This window comes from Desmodus rotundus, chromosome X (genome assembly GCF_022682495.2).
Source record: "Desmodus rotundus isolate HL8 chromosome X, HLdesRot8A.1, whole genome shotgun sequence".
Classification (NCBI taxonomy): Eukaryota; Metazoa; Chordata; class Mammalia; order Chiroptera; family Phyllostomidae; genus Desmodus; species Desmodus rotundus.
Window position 1 is genome coordinate 49,569,119 of NC_071400.1, and position 18,426 is coordinate 49,587,544.

Sequence of the window (18,426 nt, forward strand, 5' to 3'; positions counted from 1 at the left end):
TGTTGGAGAGGATGTGGAGAAAAGGGAACCCTTGTGCACTGTTGGTGGGAATGCAGACTGGTGAGGCCACTGTGGAAAACAATATGGAATTTCCTCAGAAAACTAAAAATGGAACTGCCCTTTGACCCAGTAATTCCACTGCTGGGATTATACCCTAAGAACACTGAAACACCAATCCAAAAGAATCTGTGCACCCCAATATTCATAGCAGCACAATTTACAATAGCCAAGTACTGGAAGCAACCGAAGTGCCCATCAGCAAACGAGTGGATCCAAAAACTATGGTATATTTACACAATGGAATTCTACGCAGCAGAGAGAAAGAAGGAGCTTATACCCTTTGCAACAGTATGGATGAAACTGGAGAGCATTATGCTAAGTGAAATAAGCCAGGAAGTGAGGGACAAGTACCATATGATCTCACCTTTAACTGGAACATAAGCAATAGAAGAAAAAAGCAAACAAAATATAACCAGAGACATTGAAGTTAAGAACAATCTAACAATAGCCAGGGCGGGGGTGGGGGGTGGGGGCGGGGATAGTGGGAAGAGGGTATTACAGGAACTACTATAAAGGACACATGGACAAAACCAAGGGGGAGGGTGGAGAGGGGGGAGGGAGGTGGGTTCACCTGGGGTGGGGTAGAGGGATGGGGAGAAAAGGCATACAACTGTAATTGCATAACAATAAAAAAAATTAAAAAAAAAAAAGAAAAACAGATGAAAAAATGAAGCCTATGCTAAGTGAAACAAAGGAAAATGTACAGGGAACCAATAGTGATGAGAAGGAAACTAGGACTCAAATCAATGGTGTGGACCAGAAGGAAGAAAGAAACATCCAACCAGAAAAGAATGAAGAAACAAGAACTTGGAAAAATGAGGAGAGGCTTAGGAACCTCCAGGATGCCTTGAAACGTTCCAACATCTGAATGATAAGGGTGCCAGAAGGAGAAGAGGAAGAACAAAAAATTGAAAACTTATTTGAACAAATAATGAAGGAGAACTTCCCTAATCTGGCAAAGGAAATAGACTTCCGGGAAGTCCAGGAAGCTCAGGGAGTGCCAAAGAAGCTGGACCCAAGGAGGAACACACCAAGGCACATCCTAATTACATTACCCAAGATTAAACGCAAGACCTACATCCAAGATTACTGTATCCAGCAAAGGTATCACTTAGAATGGATGGGAAGATAAAGTGATTCTCAGATAAGGTCAAGTTAAAGAAGTTCATCATCACCAAGCCCTTATTATATGAAATGTTAAAGACAGTTACCTAAGAAAAAGAAGATCAAAAATAGGAACAGTAAAAATGACAGCAAACTCACAGTTATTAACGGCCACACATAAAACAGAAATGAGAGCAAACTAGGCAAACAACTAGAACATGAGGGTTGTCATTAAGGGAGTGGGAGAGGGAGGGGGGAGAAAGGTACAGAGAATAAGTAGCATAGATGATAGGTGGAAAATACACAGGGGGAGGGTACAAATAGTGTAGGAAATGTAGAAGCCAAAGAACTTATATGTATGACCCATGGACATGAACTATAGGGGGGGAATGTGGGAGGGAGGGGGGTGGGCAGGATGGAGTGGAGTGGGGGGGAAATGGGAAAACTGTAATAGCATAATCAATAAATATATTAAAAAAATACTTAGAACTTTCCCACTAAGATCAGAAACAAGACAAGGATGCCCTCTCTCACCACTCCTATTCAACATAGTATTGGAAGTCCTAGCCACAGCAATCAGACAAGAAGAAGAAATAAGAGGCATCGAAATTGGAAAGGAGGACATGAAACTGTCACTGTTTGCAGATGACATGATAGTGTACATGGAAAATCCTATAGACTCCACCAAAAAACTACTCGACCTAATAAATGAATTTGGCAAAACAGCTGGATACAAAGTCAATACTCAGAAATCAAATGCATTCCTATACACCAACAATGAAACTGCAGAAACAGAAATAAGGAAAAAAATCCCATTTGATCTAGCAACAAGAAAAATAAAGTACCTAGGAATAAACCTAAGCTAGGAGGTAAAAGACCTGTACTCAGAAAACTACACAACACTGAAGAAAGAAATTAAGGAAGACACAAACAAATGGAAGCATGTACCATGCTCATGGATTGGAAAAATAACATCATCCAAATGGCCATACTACTTAAAGTGATTTATAGATTCAATGCAATTCCTATTAAAGTACCCATGACATTTTTCACAGATATAGAACAAACATTTCAGAAATTTATATGGAACCATAAACGACCCCGAATAGCTGCCGCAATTTTGAGAACGAAGAAGAAAGTAGGAGGGATCACAATACCTGATATAAAATTGTATTACAAGGCCACTGTAATCAAAACAGCCTGGTACTGGCATAAAAACATGCACATAGACCAATGGAACAGAACAGAGAGCCCAGAAATAAACTCAAGTCTTTACGGTCAACTAATATTTGACAAAGGAGGCAGGAGCATAAAATGGAGCAAAAACAGCCTCTTCAACAGATGGTGTTGGGAGATCTGGACAGCCACGTGCAAAAAAATGAAACTCGTTCACCAACTTACGCCATACACAAAAATAAACTCAAGATGGATAAAAGACTTAAATATAAGTTGTAAGACCATAAAAGTCCTCGAGGAAAACATTGTCAGGATAATCTCAGACATTCCACGCAGCAACATCCTCGCAGACACGTCCCCTAAAGCAAGGGACATAAAGGAAAGAATAAACAAATGGGACCTCATCAAAATAAAAAGCTTCTGCATGGCTAAAGAAAACAGCACCAAATTACAAAGAGAACCAACAGTATGGGAAAACAGATTTGCTAATGATACCTCAGACAAGGGCCTGATCTCCAAAATATATAAAGAACTCACACGACTGCACTCCAGGAAGACAAACAACCCAATTAAAAAATGGGCAAAGGACTTGAACAGACACTTCTCCAAGGAAGACATACAGAGGGTCCAGAGACATATGAAAAGATGCTCAGCATCACTAGCCATCAGGGAGATGCAAATTAAAACCACAATGAAGTACCATCTCACACCAGTCAGAGTGGCCAACATAAAGAAATTCACAAACAAATGTTGGAGAGGATGCGGAGAAAAGGGAACCCTAGTGCACTGTTGGTGGGAATGCAGACTGGTGAGGCCACTGTGGAAAACAGTATGGAATTTCTTCATAAAATTAAACATGGAACTGCCCTTTTGACCCAGCAATTCTGCTTCTGGGATTATACCCTAAGAACCCTGAAACACCAATCCAAAAGAACCTGTGCACCCCAATGTTCATAGCAGCACAATTTACAATAGCCAAGTACTGGAAGCAACCTAAGTGCCCATCAGCAAACGAGTGGATCCAAAAACTGTGGTATATGTACACAATGGAATTCTACCCAGCAGAGAGAAAGAAGGAGCTTCTACCCTTTGCAGCAGCATGGATGGAACTGGAGAGCATTATGCTAAGTGAAATAAGCCAGGCGGTGAGGGTCAAAGACCATATGATCTCACCTTTAACTGGAACATAAGCAATAGAAGAAAAAAGCAAACAAAATATAACCAGAGACACTGAAGTTAAGAACAATCTAACCATAGCCAGGGTGGAGTGGGGAGGAGACAGTGGGAATAGGGGATTACAGGAACTACTCTAAAGGACACATGGACAAAATCAAGGGAGAGGCTTGAGGTGGGGGAGGGAGGTGGGTTTGGCTGGGGTGGGGTGGAGGGATGGGGAGAAAAGGCACACAACTGCAATTGAATAATACAAAATTAAAATTTAAAAAAATTAAAAAAAGAAAATAAGAGATCCAATTATATTTTAGGAAAAAAACCTCTCTTCTAGCTTCCAAAGGTACAGGTAATCTTGGAACCAGCTTAAATCTCTTTTTTGTTATTCTAAGACCTGAAATTCCTGGTCCAAGTAGTTTGTAATAGAAAGATATAGAGAGAAACACGAAATAAAATTTCCCAATTAAAAATTGGCCTAACAAAGGTAATACAAATACTAAGGGCCAAATTTATCCCTTAGGCACTTACATTGAGGTAATAGTGAATCTTTGACTGCACAGATCTTGAATATGGACAAAACTGACACTAGAGATGCCAATAAGTGTAGCATAAAAATGCATGGTATTCGGACCAGCTGTACCCCTGTGTAAGAGGCCAGAAGCTGGAAGTCTATTATTAAAGCTCTACACTACTAATAGAAGCACTATGCTGTGTCCTTTACAGAAACCAATTTAAGGCTAGATAGACCATGTATCTACTGAGCTAGTAAGTTAACCAGAAGTTTGGATTCCAGGTTTTGTGCATCCATATCTTTAAGCATAAAGGTAAGTGTGTCTTGATTAAAGAAATTAATAGTTGGATAATTTTATCAACATACCACAACAACTCCAGCTACCAAGAATCAATAGAACAATGAATGTTACCTGAGAGTGAACAAATGTACATCATTATCCAACCCTTCACCATGTTTTTCCTGACCAAGTAGAAATCCATTAAAGCCCATGGGAGTGTCTAGGGCCTTATCCCCTATTCCTAATTACATTAGCAAATTCTTTTTGAAGTGAGGGACAAATTGGTACTCCTTCCTACTGGTGTTGGTTAGTTTCCCTACCTACACAAACTGTAATAGCTTAGAGGCAAAAAGTCAGGAATTCAGCCTTCTATACTGGCAAAACATAAGACCTAAAAACACCAAGGGCTCCAAAAGCACATCCAATCAAAGTAAAAGCAGAGATAAAGAGACGAAAACCATGTTTGCAGATTGTTTGTCAAATGGTACACATGGGAATAGAAGCAACAATAAATCTGGTATGATCAGCTGGGTTGCTTGAAACATACAGGGAGAAACAATTTGTTCTGATTTATCTGGGATCAGATCAAGACAGAAACCAAGCGAGGGCCCTAATTTCATCTTAAAATTGTTAATAACAAATAGCCTTGACCATACTTTGTCCTTTCCACTAAAAACAGGCTAACCAGAATCCCATCCAAGCAAGTTCAAGCCATTACAACACATGTGCCTTTTGCCTGCATAGAAGAAGAACATATTCCCAAGTAGTAAGAATACCCACCAGTAATCAGTGACTGATAGGTGTTAACATTAGAGTTATCATCACTAGGATTGGGAAATGGGCTGGGATCCAAAATTTTGAGTTTGGCACCAACTTTCAGTATACTCAGACCCTGTTCTGTAATTAGTAGGTTTGTCCCTGTACCCCCAAATATTGTAGTTTAATGTCCTTGCTGTAACCACAGAACAATGTTTGATTTGTGGGTTACTCCATGCATAACAATCTTACCAGCGAGGTTAGGACAGTTACTTCCTAATTATTCAGCATCTCCTGTAAATAGCATTTCCTAGTGTGCTCTGAATATGTCTATGTGTATATTCCACTATATATATTCCATTATATATATTACATAGTATATACATTCCATATTATATATTCTACAATATGTATTCAATTACATATTCTTTTTAAGTATATTTTTATTGATTATGCTATTACAGTTGTCCCAATTTTTATCTCCACTTTATACCCCCTCCACCCTGCACCTCCCCTCCCTCCAAAACTCCTACCCCACTTAGTTCATGTCCGTGAGTTGTACATGTAAGTTCCTTGGCTTCTCTGTTTCCTATACTATTCTTAACCTCCCCGTGTGTATTTTGTGCCTACCAATTATGCTTCTTATCCCTGTATCTTTTTCCCATTCTCCCTCTCCCCCTCCCCACTGGTAACCCTCCATGGGGTCTCTGTTTCTATGATTCTGTTCCTGTTCTACTTGTTTCCTTAGTTTTTGTTTTTTAGGTTCAATCGTTGATAGCTTTGAGTTTGTTGTCAGTTTACTGTTCATAGTTTTTGAGCTTCTATTTCTTAGATAAGTCCCTTTAACATTTCATATAATAAGGGCTTGATGATGATGAACTTCTTCAACTTGACATTATTTAGGAAGCACTTTATCTGCCCTTCCATTCTAAATGATAGCTTTGTTGGATAGAGTGATCTTGGATGTAGGTCCTTGCCTTTCATGACTTGGAATACTTCTTTCCAGCCCTTTCTTGCTTGCAAGGTATCTTTTGAGAAATCAGCTGACAGTTTTATGGGAACTCCTTTGTAGGTAACTGTCCTTTTCTCTTACTGCTTCTAAGATTCTCCCCTTCTGTTTCATCTTGGGTAATGTAATTATGATGTGCCTTGGTGTGTGCTCCCTTGGGTCCAACATCTTTGGGACTCTCTAAACTTTCTGGACTTCCTGGAAGTCTATTTCCTTTGCCAGATTAGGGAAGTTCTCCTTCATTATTTTTTTCAAATAAGTTTTCAATTTCTTGCTCTTCCTCTTCTCCTTCTGGCAGCCCTACAATTTGGATGCTGCATGTTTAAAGTTGTCCCAGAGGTTCCTAAGCCTCTCCTCATTTTTTTTTAAAATTCTTCTTTGTTCATTCTGTTCCAGTTAGATGTTTATTTCTTCCTTTTCTTCCAAATTGTTGATCTGAGTCCCAGTTTCCTTCCCTTCACTCTTGGTTCCCTGTATATTTTGCTTTATTTCACTTTGGGTAGGCTTCATTTCTTCCTTCATTTTGTGACTGAGCTCAATCAATTCTGTGAGTCTCCTGATTACCAGTGTTTTGAACTTTGTATCACATAGGTTGTCTACCTCCTCATTGCTTAGCTCTTTTTCTGGAGTTTTGATCTGTTCTTTCATTTGGACCACATTTCTTTGTCTCGGCACACCTGTTATGTTGTAAGGGGGTGGAATCTTAGGCATTCACCAGGGAAGGGCAAGCCTCTTTGCTGCATTGTGGTGCTGTCTGTTGGGAGGGGTCAGAGAGGGAACAATGCTGCTTGCTCACTCTGCTGTAGCCCCAATTTCCAATGAACTCTCCTGTGAGACTGGGAGTTTCTCCCACCTTTGCAACCCCTTCAGTATTTACAGCTAGAGCTTTTGAGTCTTTAGGTTTCCTGTGAGCCAGCCCCTCCTCACAAGTGATGTTCAGTCCACTGCCTTGCTGCTGGTCCTCTTCATCCAACTGGCTGCCCGTCTCCTCATCTCTGCCTCTCCTACTGGTCTGGATATATGTTTTGTTTTTTAATTTTTTTATTGTTGTTCAAGTACAGTTGTCTCCATTTTCATCCCACCATGGCCCCCTGCCCCACCCATCCCCACCTCCTACCCTCAAATCTACCCCCTTTGGCTTTGTCCATATGTCCTTTATATATGTTCCTTGATGGCCCTTCCCATATTATCCCCTATTATCCTTCTCCCCCGTCCTCTCTGGTTAGTGTCAGTTTATTCTTTATTTTAATGTGTGTGGTTGTATTTTGCTTGCTTGTTTGTTTTGTTGATTAGGTTCCACTTATAGGTAAGATAATATGGTATTTGTCTTTCACTCTGTGGCTTATGTCACTTAGCATAATGCTCTCCAGTTTCTTTAACACCTTTGTTGTCAGAGTTACATGCAGATTGCTATTGTGGCAGTTCTGTTTTTGTTTTTTTTTTAATTGGTTGTCATTCTTCTTTTGGTCATGTGAGGAAGCGGTGTTTTTATGTACACTTCCATTTTGTCTGGAACCCCTGTCCCATTACACATTCTATTATATATTCATATATATTGTATTATATATATATATATACACACACATACATATGTGTGTGTGTGTGTATTCCATACAACATGTTTGAGTTAAATAACATTGGGAAATTCTGGAGCTAAATTAAATGGATTTCCTTTCTGCAGGATTTCTCAGAATATTTAATATACTAATAAACTCTATAAATCTCTAAGAATGGCATACAAATTGTAGCATTTTACAAACTTATTTGGCCACAGCAAGCTTTTATAAAGAGTTTCTCAGGCCAGGGTGTTAGGGATAGTTCTTACCATATACTTTGGGAAATACTGCTTTAAAAGTCTGCCCTCAGTGACTTCCAAATAAGTAAGGTACAGGAGCCACTCGGTTAGAATATCCACTCCTTTGGAAAGGAATCTATCTCTTCATATAGAGCTAAGGAAAGTGTCTAGAGCATTTAAAACAGAGGGTGTCTCAGAACGGTTACCTGGGCCATGTGAGAATCTCTTTATGTTAGTTCATTCAATCAACAAACATTTATAGAGCATCCACAATGTACCAGGAACTGAGCATTTAAAAAAAGGTTAAGATTGTTTTAATTTTGCATAGTGGAGACACAGTTTCAGAAATAACATAACATGAGCCAGGCCTTAAAAGATAACTCCCAGGGGTCACAGTAGGCAGAGGGAGACTTTTTGAAGAGAAGGGACACTATCAACAGTGACACTGATGCCTGACAAGGCACTGTTCTGCTCCCTTAAGCACTGCCCCTTGACATTTTTGTACACACACCATATCATACACTGGCGCTTTGTAATGTACTTCCCCCCAAAAATGGGAGATGATGCTTGAAAGAGTTGGATTGCCATTCTGTGTGTCCTGCTGTAGGATAAAAATCTACTCATCACTGGACTGGAACTTGCTTGGAGGTGGTGGAGGTCCCTTTATTTATTACTAGGAGCAGTCACAGAATGCCAAGGTATGATATATCACCACAAAAATGTTGGAAGTTCAATCGAAGAATGATGGAGGTAAAGGGAAGAGATCTAACATTTATATATATATAAAATTGCCATTTACATATTTATCTTATTTAATGATGAATATTATGCATACATATTTATATCATGTGTTTTAAATTATAGAGTGCTTTAATATCCATGATTTCCTTTAATCCTCATGAGAATCCTGTGAACATGGGTAGAGCAGGTGTGATCAGCCCCTTTGTTCAAACACCAAAGGTATTTTATGAGGTACAAAGTATGGACTAATAATAATCCATACTTGTCTTATCTGATGGGGAACTAGGATTCTCTTTAGAGCCAACAGAACCAGCCACTTTTCCAATTTCCTTGGAACATTTTTTGTCATATATTTACAGCTCCCTATGCTCAAGAGAATGGTGCATCTGTCTAATGGAGATGCCTGGCTACATTCTTTCCCAGATATTAATACAGGTGGTACTTTAGTAGCATAACCAATGACATGAAGAACCTGATTTGTAAGAGAACAGATGGCAGCATCTTCTTGGGCTAATTTTAGGATCCTGAAACAGTTCCTTTCTCACACAGACCAGCAGCAGAATGAAAATAAGATAGCCATGTCACATGGAAAACAAAGAGAGAAAAACAATATGTGGTGTAGTGAGGAAAAGACAACAAACCAGATATTTCAGTGCTTCCACTGGATTTCACTCTTATCATAGATCACATAGGTTACTTCAACCTCTTTTCAATAGAATGAGTGCTGAATACCAATGTGAGGGAATCTAAGAATAAATTAGTGGAGAAAGCCCATTTCCAGTCACATACATTGAACAATGAAGCTTGCCTTATGTGATAGCTAAATTCATATACATAAAAATGTAGGACATAGGTTCTAACACATCTTTTCTTAAAAGGTAAGAAAGTTGAGGCTGTGATCATTTTACTTGGTAAGTCAGAAGCAGACTGAATTTAAAAGCCTCAGATTCTTGGTCCATTGCTTTGTCAGCTGAAAAGACTTTTCTTCCAAATGAGACATAAAATATCAGTTTGGAATGATGAGAGGTGGAGGAAGAGTCCCTCAACCAGAAATGATGCCTTATGTATAAGATAATCATCCATGGATTTAGAACAAATGAGAAGAAAAGTAGTCTGAAAAAGCCACCTACCTGTTTTCCATCCAGAGTGTAGAGTTTTTTGACAACCCCAGTCTCTAGTTTGATGGCTTCAGTGATGTCAGTGAGGACTTGCTCAAAAGAGTGGGCTGTTTTCTTGTTCAGAAGCACACGCACAGCCTTCCGAGGCTTCACTCCGCTGCGGATTATGGTCACCAGCTTGGGACGCACAAAGTCCTTGTTCTCCCTGGCCTGGGCACTGTTGCTGCTAGCCAGGGACTGGGGGGCTTTCATATTGGCAGATGTCTTCACATTGACAGACCAGTTGGGATTGACATTCTTGGTGTACTCCACCTTTTTAAAGAAGTTGTCTGAAGAACAAACATAGCTTTCCCCTAATGGAAGACATAAGAGGTAATTAGTTTAATAGCAGGTATATGGACTATCCCACATAAACTAATACACAGTGATCTTGGAGTACAACTTTTGGAGAAATGGTGATAATAAACAACCTTAGGTACAATTCCTAATTGGGCTCTTTAATAACTTGGCTCATTCAAATTCAAGAGCAAGTCATCAGAAAAACATTCTTCATTATAATGGCATACTTGGTTTAATTAAAAACCCTATAGCCCTGGCTGGTGTGGCTCAGTGGCTGAGTGCCAGCCTGCAGATCAGGGGGATGCTGGTTTTATTACCAGTCTAGGGCACATGCCTGGGTTGTGGGCTGGGTCCCCAGTGGGGGGTGCATATGAGGCAACCACACATTGATATTTCTGTCCCTCTTTCCCCCTCCCTCCCCATCTCTAAAAAGTAAATAAAATCTTTTTAAAATCCTATGAAACTAAGGGTCCCAAAGACAATGAACACACTTAAATATAATCTAACAAGTATGGTCTTATTAGAATTGAAATGTTTATGTTAATTTCTAGGATGTTTGTTAACATCTATGGGCATTCCTGGAGTGCTTCTCACATGTATCTCTTCCTTAATGTCCCTGTCCTGTTTCTTGGCTCATAGCCCTGTTCCATTGTTATATTATAAACCAAGAAGAACTTTCAAGGTTAATAATTTTTATTCCAAATTAAAATGACACAATAACCCTGCATATTGGGCATATAGTACATCCTTGTCAAGAAGTCAGATTGTCCTTTGCAGAGAAAACACAGCTTACCAGCAGAATATTGAAATGGGAAATATATGTGTGTTGAATGTATATATGTATGCATAATTGTGCCCTCTATTTTCACACCCAGCTGGAGAAATTGTCTGAATAACAACCTGTACACACACACACACACACACACACACACACACTATTCTTTGTGTCTGCAAGTCATAACTCTTGCTTGAGAAATACTCTTCTTTCTCTCTACCACCCACCCTCATCTTTGCATCTTCCCAAATGCATCACTGTGTATTCAAGGCCATCTGCATCAGTGTTCACCTTTGGCTGCTGCAAGTAATGACATTAATATGTAAGAATATATGACATAGCCTGATTTATGGATTGGAGGGATCCAGTGTAATTTTCACATGTACCTTGGGATAGAAGAGATAACTAATGCAACAAAGAAACACAATGGCCAGAGGCAAAAGGAGGTGATTAGACACCTGGGACTAGAAGTTGGAAAAACCAAAAGAGGTAGACAGCCTGGGGGAGAGAATATTGGAAAAGGTTGAATTTATTAAATAAAACTCATTTGCCTCAAGGTATACAGAAGTTCATTCAGAGGTCAAACTGGAGAAAAACAGTATGATTCAATTAGGCTTAACTTACCAGTAATAACTCAAATGCATAAATAAATAAATAAACCAACTCTGGTCAGTGCAAAGAAAACATTAAATATAATCATGGTCTGATGGCTCTTCTTTCTTTGATCTCAGCAGGACAAGCATGCAGAGACATTCAGAAACACCGGGCTGGTAATGCACTCTCTTTGCAAATATTTTTTTTATTTTAATTTTTTATTGTTATTCAATTACAGTTGTGTGCCTTTTCTCCCCATCCCTCCACCCTACCCCAGGCAAATCCCCCTCCCTCCCCCACCTCCACCCTCCCCCTTGATTTTGTCCATGTGTCCTTTATAGTAGTTCCTGTAATCCCCTCTCCTCACTGTCCCCTCCCCACTCCCCCTGGCTGTGGTTAGATTGTTCTTAACTTCAATGTCTCTGGTTATATTTTGTTTCCTTTTTTTTCTATTTATTATGCAAATATTGATTGATTTGCTGTAGCACCAAATCCTTTAAGTCAGGATAATTAATAAATTTCTTAGTTAATGCTGAGAGAAGATTCAGTCAGATATCTAGGGCACCTTTGAGAACAATTATGGGTGTGTGTGGAGGGAACAGGTAAGTGGCTTCCAACATATGCACAGTGGCTTCCAACACAGTTCTGAGTGCCAAAAGCTCCTAGTGTCTTCTCATGCTTTGTATGTAACCATGGGTACCCTGGTGCACACAAAAACAAAATAGGGTGGTCGAAAACCTTAGCCAAACCTGACCAATTTATAGCCAGCAGAAGACCTTTTTTTTTTTCTTTTCTTCTTTTTTCTTTCCTTCTTTCCCCCTGAATTCCTTCTTCCTTTCTGTCCTTCTTTCTTTTTTTATTCCTTCTTCCTTCCATCCTTTACCTTTTTTATTCCTTCTTCCTGCCTTCTTTGAGTTATTCTGTTGTTGTAATTTTTGTTAAAAAATTCCTTCTTATCTAGCCTCTGATCTTTCTTTATTCCTACTCCCTTCCTTCCTTTCCTTTTCTATTCCCTTTTTTCCCTTTTTCCCTCATTCCGTTTTTTGTTTTGTTTTGTTTTGTTTTATTTGCCCCCATTCCTCTTTTTCGCACAGGTGAGACAAGAAAACCTGGAATGCTGAAAACACCAGAGTAAGACTGTGTTACACCCATAACGTCAGCTCAAGACCAGTGACAACAGGAGATTGAGGAGACAGCACCACTGAATCCCATTGGAATTCTACCATAGAAGTTCATACCATAAACCCAGGGAGTCAGAATAGATCAATTTAAGAAGCAGAGGCTAACAAGAAGAGTCTCACACACAATGGGAAGACCAAACAACAATTCTCAAATGAAAGAAAAGGAGGAAGCCTCAGAAAGAATGCTAACTGAAGAACAGGCAAGTCAACTATCAGATACTGAGTTCAAAGCAATGGTGATCAGGAAGCTCACTGAGCTCTCTGAGCTCAAAGAGAACTACCAGAAACTACAGGGAAACTACAATGAACTAACTGCAAACCATATCAACATGAAAAAGGAAATAGAAACTATCAACAAGGGCCAAGAGGAAATGAAGAATACAATTTCTGAATTGAAGAACACAGTAGAAGGAATGAAAAGCAGACTTGATGAAGCAGAGGATCGGATCAGCGAGCTGGAGGACAAAGTAGAAAAAAACACCCAGAAAGAGCAAGAAAAGGAAAAGAGGCTAAGAAAGAATGAAGAGGCAATAAGGGAAATGCAGGACAACATGAAACGTAACAATATCCGTATAATAGAAATACCAGAAGGAGAAGAAGAAGAGCAAGGGATAGAAAACCTGTTTGAAAGAGTAATGATGGAAAATTTCCCTAATCTGATGGGAGAAAAAGTCACCCAAATCCAGGAAACACAGAGAGTCCCAAGAAAGAGGTACACAAAGAGGCCCACTGCAAGACACATCATAATTAAAATGGCAAATTTCCAAGACAAAGAGAGGATCTTAAAACCAGCAAGGGAGACACAGGAAGTCATATACAAGGGAGCCCCAATAAGGTTAGCAACTGACTTCTCAATGGAAATGCTCCAAGCCAGAAGACAATGGCAAAAAATATTCCAAATAATGAGAACCAGAGGCCTGCAACCAAGGCTACTTTACCCAGCAAGGCTCTCAATCAAGATAGAAGACCAAATAAAGAATGTCCCAGACAAAAGAAGTCTAAAAGAATACACCTCCACCAAACCAGCTCTGCAAGAGATGCTAAAGAGACTGCTTTAAGGAAAGGAAGGAAAAGAGAAAGACAGAGGAACACAGGTAGGAAAAAATGGCAATAAATAACTACCTATCGATAATAACCTTAAATGTAAATGGATTAAATGCTCCAATCAAAAGACATAGAATAGCTGAATGGATAAGAAAACATGACCCACACATATGCTGCCTACAAGAGACCCATCTCAGTACAAAAGACTTACACGGACTGAAAGTGAAGGGCTGGAAACAAATTTTCCAAGCAAACGGACAGGAAAAAAAAAGCAGCGGTAGCAATATTCATATCAGACAAAATAGACTTCCAAAGAAGGGCCATAAAGAGAGAACCAGAAGGTCACTTCATAATACTCAAAGGAAGAATCCACCAAGAAGACATAAACATTGTAAATATATATGCACCCAACATAGCAGCACCCAAATACATAAAGAAAATCTTGGAGGACTTCAAGAAAGATATTGACAGCAACACAATTATAGTAGGGGGCTTTAACACCCCACTATCAAAAATGGACAGGTCTTCCAAACAAAATATCAACAAGGAGATTGTGTCACTTAACAATACCCTAGAGGAAATGCACTTAACTGATATATATAGAGCTTTTCATCCCAAAGAAGGAAAATACACATTCTTTTCAAGTGTCTAGGGAAATTTTCAAAGATAGACCACATGATAGGACACAAAGCAAGCCTCAACAAATTCAAGAAAATTGAAATCATATCAAGCATTTTCTCTGACCACAAGGGACTGAAACTAGAAACCAACCCCAAAGGAAAAAACCCCAAACACTCAAAATCATGGAGACTGAATAGCATGCTATTAAACAATAAATGGGTCTTCCTTGGAGAAGTGTCTGTTCAAGTCCTAGAAAACTAAAAAAGGAACTGCCCTTTGACCCAGTAATTCCGCTGCTGGGATTATACCCTAAGAACACTGAAACACCAATCCAAAAGAATCTGTGCAGCCCAATGTTCATAGCAGCACAATTTACAATAGCCAAGTACTGGAAGCAACCGAAGTGCCCATCAGCAAACGAGTGGATCCAAAAACTATGGTATATTTACAAAATGGAATTCTACGCAGCAGAGAGAAAGAAGGAGCTTATACCCTTTGCAACAGCATGGATGAAACTGAAGAGCATTATGCTAAGTGAAATAAGCCAGGAAGTGAGGGACAAATACCATATGATCTCACCTTTAACTGGAACATAAGCAATAGAAGGAAAAAGCAAACAAAATATAACCAGAGACATTGAAGTTAAGAACAATGTAACAATAGCAAGGGTGGGGGTGGGGGGTGGGGGAGGGGACAGTGGGTAGAGGGGATTACAGGAACTACTATAAAGGACACATGAACAAATCCAAGGGGGAGGGTGGAGAGGGGGGAGGGAAGTGGGTTCACCTGGGGTGGGGTGAAGGGATGGGGAGAAAAGGCATACAACTGTAATTAAATAACAATAAAAAAAAAAACAATAAATGGGTCAAGAATGAGATTAGGGAAGAAATCAAAAACTTTCTGGAAACAAATGAAAATGAACTCACAAGAACCCAAAACCTATGGGACACAGCAAAGGCAGTCCTGAGAGGGAAGTTCATAGCAACACAGGACTACCTTAAGAAGATAGAAACATTTCAAACAAACAACCTAACCCTAGGCCTGCACGAACTGGAGGAACAACAACAAAGACAGCCCAGAGCAAGCAAAAGGAAGGAAATAACCAACATCAGAGCAGGGTTAAATGACATAGAGACTAAAAGCACAATTCTAAGGATCAATGAATCCAGGAGCTGGTTCTTTGAAAAGATAAACAAAATCGACAAACCTTTATGTAGGCTCATCAAGAAGAAAAGAGAGAGGATCCAAATAAACACAATTAAAAATGAAAGAGGAGAGATTACAACTGATACCACAGAAATACAAAGGATTGTAAGAAATTACTACGAAGAACTGTATGCTAAGAAATTTGAAAACCTAGGTGAAATGGACACATTTCTAGAAAAATATAACCTTCCAAAACTGCATGAAGAAGAAGCAGAAAACCTGAACAGATGAAAAACAGGAGATGAAATTGAAGCAGTCATCAAAAAACTCCCAACACACAAAGGCCCTGGACCAGATGGTTTCACAGGAGAATTCTACAAAGCATTTAAGGAAGAGCTAACCCCTATCCTTCACAGACTATTCGAAAACATCCAAACTGATGGAAGACTCCCAAACTCTTTTTATGAAGCCAGCATCATCCTAATCCCAAAACCAGATAAAGACACAACAAAGAAAGAAAACTTCAGGCCAATATCTCTGATGAACATAGATGCTAAAATTCTCAACAAAATATTAGCAAACCGCATCCAGCAAAACATTAAAAAGATCATCCACCATGACCAAGTGGGATTCATCCCAGGGATGCAAGGACGGTACAATATTCGCAAATCAATAAACATAATACATCACATCAATAACTGCAAAGACAAAAATCACATGATCATATCAATAGATGCAGAAAATCATTTGATAATATACAGCACCCATTTCTGATAAAAACACTCAGCAAAGTGGGAGTAAAGGGAGCATTCCTCAACATAATAAAGTCCATATATGAGAGACCTACAACCAACATCACAATCAATGGACAAAAACTTAGAGCTTTCCCTCTAAGATCAGGAACAAGACAAGGGTGTCCTCTCTCAACACTGCTATTCAAGATTGTATTGGAAATCCTAGCCACAGCAATCAGACAAGAAAAAGCAATAAAAGGCATCCAAATTGCAAAGGAGGAAAGGAAACTGTCACTGTTTGCAGATGACATGGTAGTGTACATGGAAAATCCTATAGACTCTACCCAAAAACTACTCGACCTAATAAATGAATTTGGCAAAACAGCTGGATACAAAGTCAATACCCAGAAATCAAAGGCATTCCTGTACACCAACAACAAAACTGCAGAAACAGAAATCAGGAAAAAAATCCCATTTGATATAGCAACAAGAAAAATGAAGTACCTAGGAATAAACATAACCAAGGAGGTAAAAGACCTGTACTCAGAAAACTACACAACACTGATGAAAGAAATTAAGGAAGACACAAACAAATGGAAGCATCTACCATACTCATGGATTGGAAAAATTAACATCATCAAAATGGCCATACTACCCAAAGCAATTTATAGATTCAATGCAATACCTAGTAAAGTACCAATGGCATATTTCACAGATATAGAACAAACACTTCAAAAATTTATGTGGAATCATAAACGAGCCTGTATAGTTGCAGCAATTTTGAGAAAGAAGAACAAAGCAGGAGGGATCACAATACCTGATATCAAAATGTATTACAAGGCCATGGTAATCAAAACAGCCTGGTACTGGCATAAAAACAGGCACATAGACCAATGGAACAGAACAGAGAGCCCAGAAATAAACTCAAGTCTACACAGTCAATTAATATTTGACAAAGGAGGCAGGAGCATAAAATGGAGCAAAAACAGCCTCTTCAACAGATGGTGTTGGGAGATCTGGACAGCTATGTGCAAAAAAAATGAAACTCGATCACCAACTTACACCATACACGAAAATAAACTCAAGATGGATAAAAGACTTAAATATAAGCCGTAACACCATAAAAGTCCTTGAGGAAAACATTGGCAGGAAAATCTCAGACATTCCACGCAGCCACATCCTCACAGACACATCCCCTAAAGCAAGGGACATAAAGGAAAGAATAAACAAATGGGACCTCATTAAAATAAAAAGCTTCAGCATGGCTAAAGAAAACAGCACCAAATTACAAAGAGAACCAACAGAATGGGAAAACATATTTGCTAATGATACCTCAGACAAGGGCCTCATCTCCAAAATATATAAAGAACTCCCATGACTCCACTCCAGGAAGACAAACAACCCAATTAAAAATGGGCAAAGGACTTGAACAGACACTTCTCCAAGGAAGATATACAGAGGGCCCAGAGACATATGAAAAGATGCTCAGCATCACTAGCCATCAGGGAGATGCAAATTAAAACCACAATGAGGTACCATCTCATACCAGTCAGAGTGGCCAACGTAAAGTAATCCATAAACAAATGTTGGAGAGGATGCAGAGAAAAGGGAACCCTAGTGCACTGTTGGTGGGAATGCGGACTGGTGAGGCCACTGTGGAAAACAATATGGAATTTCCTCAGAAAACTAAAAATGGAACTGCCCTGTGACCCAGCAATTCCGCTGCTGGGATTATACCCTAAGAACCCTGAAACACCAATCCAGAAGAACCTGTGCACCCCAATGTTCATAGCAGCACAATTTACAATAGCCAAGTACTGGAAGCAACCTAAGTGCCCATCAGCAAACGAGTGGATCCAAAAACTGTGGTATATGTACACAATGGAATTCTACCCAGCAGAGAGAAAGAAGGAGCTTATACCCTTTTCAACAGCATGGATGAAACTGGAGAGCATTATGCTAAGTGAAATAAGCCAGGCGGTGAGGGACAAATACCATATGATCTCACCTTTAACTGGAACATAATCAATAGAAGAAAAAAGCAAACAAAATATAACCAGAGCCATTGAAGTTAAGAACAATCTAACAATAGCCGGGGTGGGGGGGGCGGACAGTGGCAAGAGGGGATTACAGCAGCTACAATAAAGGACACATTGACAAAATCAAGGGGGAGGGTGGAGGTAGGGGAGGGAGGTGGATTCAGCTGGGGTGGGGTGGAGGGATGGTGAGAGAAGGCATGCAACTGTAATTGAATAACAATAAAAAAAATTAA

At 39.4% G+C, this 18,426-nt stretch overlaps 1 protein-coding gene across 5 annotated transcripts in view; it reads right to left on the reverse strand.

Annotated features, from left to right (window-relative positions):
* Positions 1-18,426, reverse strand: part of DCX (doublecortin) — a 185,709-nt gene that overhangs the window by 157,956 nt on the left and 9,327 nt on the right. For all 5 annotated transcript variants that reach the window (XR_008426005.2, XM_053917476.2, XM_053917475.2 and 2 more), the window contains exon 3: positions 9,733-10,073. Coding sequence is in view for 4 of the 5 variants with exons in the window: in XM_053917476.2 (XP_053773451.1) it covers positions 9,733-10,073 (341 nt within the window). In the remaining variant the exon portion in view is untranslated. The remainder of the gene's footprint in view (positions 1-9,732; positions 10,074-18,426) is intronic.